Here is a 9,830-nt window from a genome sequence, read left to right as displayed (position 1 = left end):
TGCATCTTATAAGCTATTCAGGAGAACAACAGGTCCAGTAACAGATGGCGGTGAGAGCAGAGCAAGCACTGCACATGTTACCCTGCTCTGAGGTGGTGTCTAGTGGGGCCCCAATTACTGTATGTTACTTGTAACTCACTGCATCCCTTTCAGATGCAAAAGAGAACAGGGCTCTGCTGTGTAGAAAAGGGAATTGTACCAGGTACAGCTTATGCCAGCTACACCTGCTGAAACCCCTCTTTTCTACACAACACTTAACAGGTGCACTATGGGAGCCTGTCCTCTTTTGCATCTGGCCTCCCTACTTCCTATAGCATCTAATATATGCACTACTGTGGCTGGGTGCTGGTTTACTTGAACAGCTGTGTACAAAAGCTTTGCCTTCGGAAAAACACGAGACTTGCAGCTCCCCAGACATATAAAGCACAAACAATTCTGAACCCCAAGCCTTGAAAATGTTTCATTATCTATTTATTTTCTTACCCACATACCCATCACACTTACGAGCTCAACATGTCCCATGTGACTTGTGCTGTGGTTAACATCAGTCCTCAGGGTTGCTGTGTTTTCAGTTCAGAATCAGTTCAGTCACTTCAGCGACAAGCCAGTTCTGCTGCAGAGTTTTAAGAGAGTCATTCTGCAAAATGCCCAATTGGGTGCTTGCCATGCATGTTCTCTTCCTGCTTTCCCATGGAACATCAGCCTCCGATGGTAAGCATAAGAAAATTACTAATTTTTTTTCTGACTTTGCTGCATTGTATCTGTATCTGTGGCGGGGAGGGGAGGGGTTGCCTCCTTAATTTCCCCCCTAAAGTCCTCCCCCTCCCCATTTCTGCAACTAGGGTTCTACCAATAACATCCTACTGTTTCTTGGGGCTTTTCTAGACTGTTGCTATTTTCAGATGGGATTCAGTCACATACCAGCAAATTCAGGCTGTGCAATTAAATTTGATTTGGAGCTCTTGTGCCTCCCCTGCTAAGAAAAACAAACAAACCTCCAGACCTTTTGCTGAGGAAGGTGATGGATAAATGCACTAGGAAGTGTGGCATAATGTTCGCTTGATGCAATGTTCTCTAACCTCTCCACAAACAGAACAAATGCTCAAAAATACAATCGGATTGCAAACTTTTTGAAACATTATTAAGGTGAATGCTCAATAAACAAGTTGGCTTGAAGTGAACTCAGAGCAGGGCTGGCTGACCCATGAAGCCCAGTGAAACGATGCCTTATGAGGAACGGCTAAGGGAGCTGGGCATGTTTAGCCTGGAGAAGAGGAGGTTAAGGGGTGATATGATAGCCATGTTTAAATATATAAAAGGATGTCACATAGAGGAGGGAGAAAGGTTGTTTTCTGCTGCTCCAGAGAAGCGGACACGGAGCAATGGAGCCAAACTACAAGAAAGAAGATTCCACCTAAACATTAGGAAGAACTTCCTGACAGTAAGAGCTGTTCGACAGTGGAATTTGCTGCCAAGGAGTGTGGTGGAGTCTCCTACTTTGGAGGTCTTTAAGCAGAGGCTTGACAACCATATGTCAGGAGTGCTCTGATGGTGTTTCCTGCTTGGCAGGGGGTTGGACTCGATGGCCCTTGTGGTCTCTTCCAACTCTATGATTCTATGATTCTATGATTCTAAGTGATCGCTTAGGGCAGCAGGATTCACAGGGGCAGGAGATCCCAATGTGGATCCTTCTCTCCCCACCCTCATTCTTGATGAAGATCTTCACCCCTTCTTCTCTGGTAGGCAAAGGGACACCATTTAGTAGTTTGCCTCGGGTGCCAAAACGTATTCGACTGGCCCTGCTTCAGAGGCTCCCTTTTGTCTACATAGCCATCATAGCTGTTAACATCATACAAGTAGAAACTGCTCATGTCTTTTAACTCTTGAAAAATAACATTATCCCCCACCCACCCCAGTTGAAAGTCCCATGAATCCCAAAATGTGTATCAAATTTGAAATTCCCATTTTGAGATCTTTAAGTTTTTGAAGATTTTTGGATTTGGGAAATCATAATCTACATGGCCCAAATGTTTCCCTGCATACATGATGCCATTTACAGTGAATTTACATGTTAATAATTTCCTACTAAAAAACCTCACCCCACCCCAGCTGCTATTTTGCACTCAAAGGTGGTGTTCATTGTAAGCTATTGCGGGATTTGATGTGGTTCAGATTCCAGATCAGGGTCATATAGCTGCTTTTTCTCAAAATAGAAGGAGCCAGTTTGCAATGCTTTCTGAAAAGTGTGTAGAAGGTAAAGTGCAGTTTGACGCTCTTTTGATATCAAATGACTGAGCTAGAGTCAATTAACATGGCATTTGACAGGGATTTTTGTTTGGAGTGTGTGTGTGTGCGTGCGTGCGCGTGCATGTCTGCTGCACAGCCAGTGAATAAAACACTGTTTGTGTCTGCAGAAAAGAAAAATACTGCTACAGGCAACGTTAATAGTCTATTATTAATTTTGAAACCTGAGTGTATGAATATAATTAGTGGCTACATGGTGGTTTAAGCTAAATTTATATATAAAAGATTAAGATACTGAACTCTCCTCAAAGCTTTCTGAGAACTAGTCCTCATCGTGCCTAATTTCCCCCTCCATAAATGTTGAGTTCTCAATGGGTGGGGGGAGAGACAGTAAAATATATCAATTATTCAAATAAAACCAGCAGAAAGCAGATCCTCGTGTCTATGCAAAAAAAAGTTATCTAAACTAAATGATTTTGGCTGTACCAGAATAAGGTGATAATGGGCTCTGGTAGGCCTCTCTGTGACAGTAGGCAGGGTGGGTGGATGACAGTCGTCAGGAACTTTGCATTTTCCTATTAACATAATGTTATGGGGTAGATGCTGAGAAATGTAGGTTTTCTGCAATGAAAGTGAGCGTCTTTAGAAAACACTGCAGCAACAGTTCTCTGGTTTCCACATACCACTAAATCATGGTTTACTAATGGCTTAGAATTATGTGTGAACCCTTTTCGATGGATTGGCTATGTTTGCTTACTGCTAGCAAGCCGCAGTCTGAAACCATGGTTTGTTGTTGGCTTATGAACCTTGATTTGATGGTATATGTGAACTCAGCACGCTTTGTAAACCATGGTTTGTTTGACCACTACACTCCAGACACTCACCAAACAACAAAGGCAAGAGCAGCTGTAAAACAAAACAAGCTTTAAAGAAATAATTCATGGTTTATTTGTCAACTTTGTTAAACAAACCATGGCTGGGCATTATGCGTGAAATTGGCCAATGTGAATCCCTGGCATCTCCAGGTAGGGCTAAGAAACCTTGGAAAGTCATTGTGAGTCAGTGTAGACCAGGGGTTGTCAACCTGGTCCCTACCACCCACTAGTGGGCGTTTCAGGATTCTAGGTGGGCAGCAGGGTTTTTTTACAGCACAAGCTGAATCCTCCTTCCATCAAGCACTGGTGGGCGGTAAGGAAATTTTACCATCAAGAAAGATGCATTAGTGGGCGGTAGGTACAAAAAGTTTGACTACCCCTGGTGTAGACTAAGGTGGTTCAACCTGTGGCCTTCCTGCCAGATTCAAGAATAATAATCTTAAAATCTTAAAAAATTATCATTTGTGTCATGGGTTGCTAACAAAAGTGCATACATTAAATTTGTTTAATAATTAAATCAATTAAATATATTAATTGTGTATTTAATTATATATATTTATTTAAATATATTGTGTATATTAAATGATATTAAACATATTGTGAACACTTTAATTCACAATATGGAAATTTAATTCAGTGTGTGGGCCGCAGGTTCTGTGCTTAAGTACTCTTGCGTCCCAATTAGTATGAAAAATTGGACCACACTTATATAGACAATATTTCACTAGATGTCTCAGTGGTCTGATTCAGTATAACAAAGCTTCCTAAATTTCCATGTGGGGGATCAGTCTTACTACAGAGAGACTGGACAAAGAAAACATGCTCATACCTTTAAGCAGGCAAACAAATAAAACTGGAAGGGACATTCTTCAGTGCTGTGTGCGTGCGTGCGTGCGTGCGTGCGTGGTAGAGACAGTCTTCCAGGGTGAAGAAACTAAATAAAATAATAATCTCAAGTTGTAGGCATTTCTTCTGGAGGGGTGGTGGTGGTTCTCTTGCTCAAATTCTCCATTATTTTCTCTTAAAGGTCACATGCAGCAGATAACTCATTGCCCACAACATTAGAATACGCACCCAGAAAAATGCTAAAACAATAACAAGCATTTTTTTATTTTTTAAAAATTAAACATCCCTGTGTTGTATCTGTCTCCTGCAAACAGTGATATTTCAGGGGCTATGGACAACTGCAGACAAGCACATTCATATCTAAAACTCAAAAGCATGTTGGTGCTAGTAAGGAAAATCTGATTTCTCCAGGAACTAGTTGCGGTGTAAGTGCTGAATTCCGAGAAGCAGTAGCACTGTCTGAAGGAATATGTATCCCCTTTATCTCCCAAGGAAGCCTGGGAAGAAATTGGGTTCACTTTGCATTTTAATATGAACCACCTTATTTGTGCTTCCCAAAACAGTGCACAAACTGAAACACCAGTATCCTTTGGAATTTGCATTTCCAAATTTTGCAGTGCAGTTCTCTAACCAAAATATTTCTGAAGAAATTTCTTTATTAGGAAAACATGCATTAAAATGCATGCACTAAGGAAAATAACAAAGTACACTGCAGAAATATACAAGCCGGGGAAAAGAACATACAAAAATGTGTCTATTAGGAGAAATGCACCCTAAAATGTGGACTTATTTTCATGAGGACTTGGTTACTGAAAGAATGCAAATGACGCAGGAATGTGGCAAACTAAACTAAAGACTGGGGAGCTAAGAAACTGGGAGTCACTGAAATTGACTGTGCTGTCCATTCCTGCTCAAGAGTGAAAGGGCTTTCACCATTTCAGAAACTGGAAATGATTGCATCCACTCTCAGCTCCTGCTGGTTTCAGCATTTGAAACCTGTTGCAATCCATCATTCTTAAAACCCACTGAAGTCAATTGTGCAAGTGTATAGGTAAGTCCCATCATTTCACAGCAATACGGCAAATATCTTCAGAGTCTCACCTGTCCTGTATGCTTGTCCCTCCCCCTTTTTTACCCTTTAAGTCACAGAAAACAAACCAGAACTAATAGTTATCACTGCTGAGGAAGGGGAGTCTGTCAATATTACTTGCAAGTTTGACCAACTGGCGATGTCAGGGCTGCGTTTGAGACGGACACTTGTGAAAGCCATGGATGTGCTATATGTGAAAAAGCAGGGTCTACGCATGACCAAAGCTCCTGAATATGCTTATCGCATGGAGTACTTTGAGCTGAAGAACGCATCGACGATAATGCTGAAGCATGTGAAGAAGAATGACAGTGATGGGTATTTGTGTGGTGGCACCCTGATAATTAACCAGGAGCCCAGGATAATGAATTTCAGCACTATCATCTTGGCAGTGAAAGGTGGGTCAGGAACAATCATTACTTCAACAGTTAGAGGGAATGGCAGCTCGATTTGTTGGCTACAAAGAGAAAGAGAAGTATCTAGCAAAATGTGTCTGTGCATGTATATACAGTGGTACCTCGGGTTAAGTACTTAATTCGTTCTGGAGGTTCGTTCTTAACCTGAAACTGTTCTTAACCTGAAGCACCACTTTAGCTAATGGGGCTTCCTGCTGCTGCTGCCGCGCCGCCGGAGCACGATTTCTGTTCTCATCCTGAAGCAAAGTTCTTAACCCGAGGTACTATTTCAGGGTTAGCGGAGTCTGTAACCTGAAGCGTATGTAACCCAAGGTACCACTGTATGCACAACTAACTCATACCATCAGTGCAGTAAGTTGTCATGGACGGGCTGGATGCAGAGGAGTGCTGGGAGGCACCAACTGGGGAATCCCCAAGGGAACCCTCAGTGGAAGAAGGCTCAGAGCCAGGGGATTGGTGGGGGGACGGGACGGACAATGAGTGGTCAGAGGGAGAAGTGGGAGCAGGCTGGGAGAAGGAGGTGTCAGAAGCTGAAGAAGCAACAGGGTTTAGTGAGCAGGAAGAGGCTGTGGCAGATGGCAGCCCAAACTCAGAGGCAGGGGAGGAGGTGGGCCAGGAGACAGAAATGAGACAGAAATCAGGGAGACTCCCTCTTCTGGACGATGCCCTTAACTCTTTAAGGATAGTACAGACAATGTTAATTAAGCAAACATTAATTCTTCTGTTCATGACAGACATTTATATCTTAGGGCATGTTTGGAGAAAGACTTGTAAATGGCAAAACTTGCATCCACAACCCCAGCATAGCAATTGGGTTCCTGATTTGCTCTTCTTCAGCATAGGCTTGTGTGGAAAGTAACAAAATATGTTCCTCTCTTTCTATCTCTAAAGAGACCTCAGCTATGAAGCTAATGGAGTGTCCTTCATTTCTCTGGGTGCCATATATCCTTATCTTCATGTCACTGCTCTTGCTTGTTGGACTGGGATATTTTATCCTATCTCATATAGATGTGAGTATGACTAACACTTTCCTTTATGTTAGCTGAGTTCCATCAGTCTTCCTCCTAAAAGATTTGCACCTCACTGAGGAAATATTCCCAAGTATATAGCATCAGAATCTCTCTCCCCTTCCCCATAATTTGCTAAATTGTTGGCATAATAACGTGCTTCTTCATGGATCTGTATGAATGAGAAGGTCTCTTGGACTCAGTATCATAGTTATTTCAGGACTGAATGGGCTCATGCAATCTCAGTGCTGAAGAGAAAAGAAATAGACTGAAGATTCAAAACTACATCAAAGCATGTTTACATACTGAGTATGCAGAATTATCCCAATTTAAAAGAATAGACAAGCACACTAATGGCTTTTCCTCTGCAATAATTAAAGCTGAGTAATACCAGTGATGACTTTACCTAAAGGATAGGTGCTCCCATGATAGCTTTTCTCCCCCCAGAATTGATGCCAACCACAACAGCGTGGGCTTTTCCGAGTAGTTTTCTGCTTGATCCACGCTTTCTAGACATGGATCCAAGTGGTTCTCCCCTAGCCTACTCCTTTCCCAGGGAAACCCAACTCTTCAGCTCTCAGTTGGAGCAAACATCAATCTGGTGAAAAATCTGAATTGCTGTTTGTTCCTAGCACAGTTTTCCCCAGAGGAAGGCAGCAGGACAACAGGAAGTGTGGAGAAGCCCTGTATCTCTGAACACATAGATAACGTTCATCCTAAATTGTTGCATTCCTGAGTTTCCCCCACAAAGACATTCTGCCTTATACTGAGTCAGACCATTGGTCCATCTAGTTCAGTTTTGCCTACACTAGCTGGCAGCAGCTCTCCGGGGTTTCAGATGGTGGTCCTTTCCAAACCTATTTGGAGATGCTGGGGATGGGACTAAGGACCTTCTGCATGCAAAGTACCGGTATTTGGCCTCCCAGTGAGCTAGGGAGCAACACCTGCTGCCCCTGCTTCCAAGTGCTAATGTATCACAATCCTCTGATAAATTTTGCTTCCAATTTTGCTTACAATTGCAGCAAAATACTTTCAGTGTGAGTTGCCTAGTGCTATTGTTTCAAAGTCTTTGTCAGTTGAACCAGGGTTCTCCAGACTGGTGCAGAGATGTCTTCAAGCTGCTATAGTAGTGATCTGTATCATTGCTTGGGTATAGAAGAGGCCAAAGCTCTCTTTTTCTATACCCTATTTTTTCCCCAACACAATGGGTATCAGATCAACACATGTCTACCCATCCCTCCCCTTATCAATATTGACTCCAGCCCTTTGGGATGGATCCCTGTGAGCAATGCATATTAATTGCTGCCTGCTTTCTCCCCCTTTAACAGATCAAGAAATGCTGCAACAAAGGAAAGGCAGCAGAAACACAAAATATGGTCTATGAAGACATGACGTGCAGCCTGAGGCGCAACACTATGAATAATGTGTATAATAATTAGAAGTGATCTCTTGCCAGATGGAATAATCCCGTCATTCTCAGACTCAGCAAAATCCACTGCTGCAATATTTACTGTACACAATGAATAACAAAGCTGGAATCTGCTAAGAATCAAGATCAATTATTGTTATTATAACCACTTTAATTGAAGGAAGCACAAGTCACTGTCTGGGAAAAAGGCATTTAAATAATACTTTAAACTTAAACTTTTTAGCAAGAATACCACCCACCCTGCTTACCTACTAACCCCTTTGCCACTCCCCCTTTCCCGACACCAGGCCAACCCTGCTTCTCAGTTTACACCCAAACAACCCCTTCTCTTTACACACCACCCATCCCCTTGCCTACTCTCTCACAGCTCACCCCAATCCCTGTCCTCACAGCTCTTCCAAACCCTCTTTTTAAGGAGTGATTCACACACTTCAGAGTGTGGTCTGCAAAACCTCCCACTCTCCTTTAAACAGCTCACATGGGCGGGCTCCCCCCCCCCCACTGCTTGGGTGTTTTTTTTTTCTTGCTTGCTGTTCTGTAGTCATGATGGAGTTGCAGCATTGTGACAGCATTATAATGTATAGTAAGAAGTAATAGTTTTGTATTTTTAGACAGTGTTTTTTGACTTTGTGATTTTTTGTTTCCTACAACATAATTTCCCAGGGTTTGATACTGTGTATTTGACTCCTGATTAAAAGTGAGCTTAGCAAGACTTATAAGTTTATGAGTCTATAGGAATTTAGGAAGCTACCTTTAACTGAGTCAGACCGTTGGTCCATCTAGTTCAGAATTGTCTATGTCTGGTAGTGTCTTTCCTGGTTTTCAGATAGCGGTCTTTAACAGATCTACCTGGAGATGCCAGCGATTATACCTCCAACCTTCTGCACACAAAGCAATGGTCCTTTCCTCAGGCCTCTGTGGCCAGAATGAGCGATAAATATTTCAATCAAGAATGTGCTATAAACATTTCAATCAATCTCCATCAAAAGGTATTTTTTTGAGGCATCTCTCACCACAGGATATCCTCCTTGCACAATTTTGGTTTACATTCCAACACTGACATTTCCTAATGTTGCCATACATCCTAGAAAGACAAGAAGATATGTGGTGCGCATTTGTACAACAAATGTTCTTACCAGCCAATGAGATTTCTCCTCCTACTGTCTTCCAGCTGCCATGATATTCATGGGTTTCTCTACTCCTCCTTTTGGGACTAGTCATCCTAGGAGTTTGTTTATTTATACTTCCTTGCAACCCACTCACTGATGTCACCTGAGGTTCCACACACGCTTTGGAATTCTGTTGTTATCATACTTTGACCTGGAGAGCCTATTGGTAATCTGGTTTATGATTAGATGATGTATTATACCCTGCACTTTTTTCTCCATGTCTGTCTTCCTGCAAATACTATGGTAACTGGAATGCCGGTTAAATGAATGAGCGACAGTGATTCTTGGAAAGCTTGCAGAACTGTTTACTTGGGGGAGGCACGAACGACATAGCTGGGCAAGTACGGAAATGTATGGGCTAATGAAAGTTTCTGCCCATACATGATGACCATTATTCAAACACTGGGTTAATGTAAGATTTGTAGGAAAAGGTTTTGATGTAATGGGTGAAGTCATCAGTCTTTTCATAACTAAATAAATGCGTTTATGGGGAAAGGAAAATGATTTATCTTTTTTAAAATGGTAAACAAATAAAGCATAGTATTTTATAATACTTACAAGGGGCTTGCATTGCCCTGCTTGCATTGCCTGCCAACCCTTTGTTCCCCTCCCGTGTCAACAAGGGGAGCATAGATGCAGCAGCAATTGGGGAGGGGGGGGGGAAGGAGACTTTCTCCTTTTTGTTCCCCTTCCTCCTGCATCAGCGGCTGAAAGGATCACTGTGGGCCAGGCCTGTCCTGCCTGTTCCTTTGCAGTG

At 42.4% G+C, this 9,830-nt stretch overlaps 1 protein-coding gene across 1 annotated transcript; it reads left to right on the top strand.

The window, feature by feature from the left end:
* Nucleotides 1–386: 386 nt before the first annotated feature.
* Nucleotides 387–9,574, top strand: LOC309527640 (uncharacterized protein). Its single transcript, XM_082214460.1, has 4 exons — nucleotides 387–711; nucleotides 5,109–5,450; nucleotides 6,360–6,478; nucleotides 7,804–9,574. Exons 1-4 carry the CDS (start codon nucleotides 645–647, stop codon nucleotides 7,912–7,914), a joined length of 639 nt encoding a protein of 212 aa, XP_082070586.1. The 5' UTR covers nucleotides 387–644; the 3' UTR covers nucleotides 7,915–9,574.
* Nucleotides 9,575–9,830: the final 256 nt, after the last annotated feature.

The sequence above is a fragment of the Podarcis vaucheri genome (genome assembly GCF_965113315.1).
Source record: "Podarcis vaucheri genome assembly, chromosome: 2".
In the NCBI taxonomy this organism is placed as follows: Eukaryota; Metazoa; Chordata; class Lepidosauria; order Squamata; family Lacertidae; genus Podarcis; species Podarcis vaucheri.
The sequence above is the reverse complement of the archived record's forward strand: the minus strand, read 5'-3'. Positions and strand labels throughout refer to the sequence as shown.

Bases quoted from the DNA above. Each gene is read 5' to 3' on its own strand.
- LOC309527640 (XM_082214460.1), top strand. From the start codon at position 645: ATGCCCAATTGGGTGCTTGCCATGCATGTTCTCTTCCTGCTTTCCCAT. The intron at 712-5,108 runs GTAAGCATAAGA...TTACCCTTTAAG, and splicing joins TGGAACATCAGCCTCCGATG to TCACAGAAAACAAACCAGAA. The intron at 5,451-6,359 runs GTGGGTCAGGAA...CTATCTCTAAAG, and splicing joins TATCATCTTGGCAGTGAAAG to AGACCTCAGCTATGAAGCTA.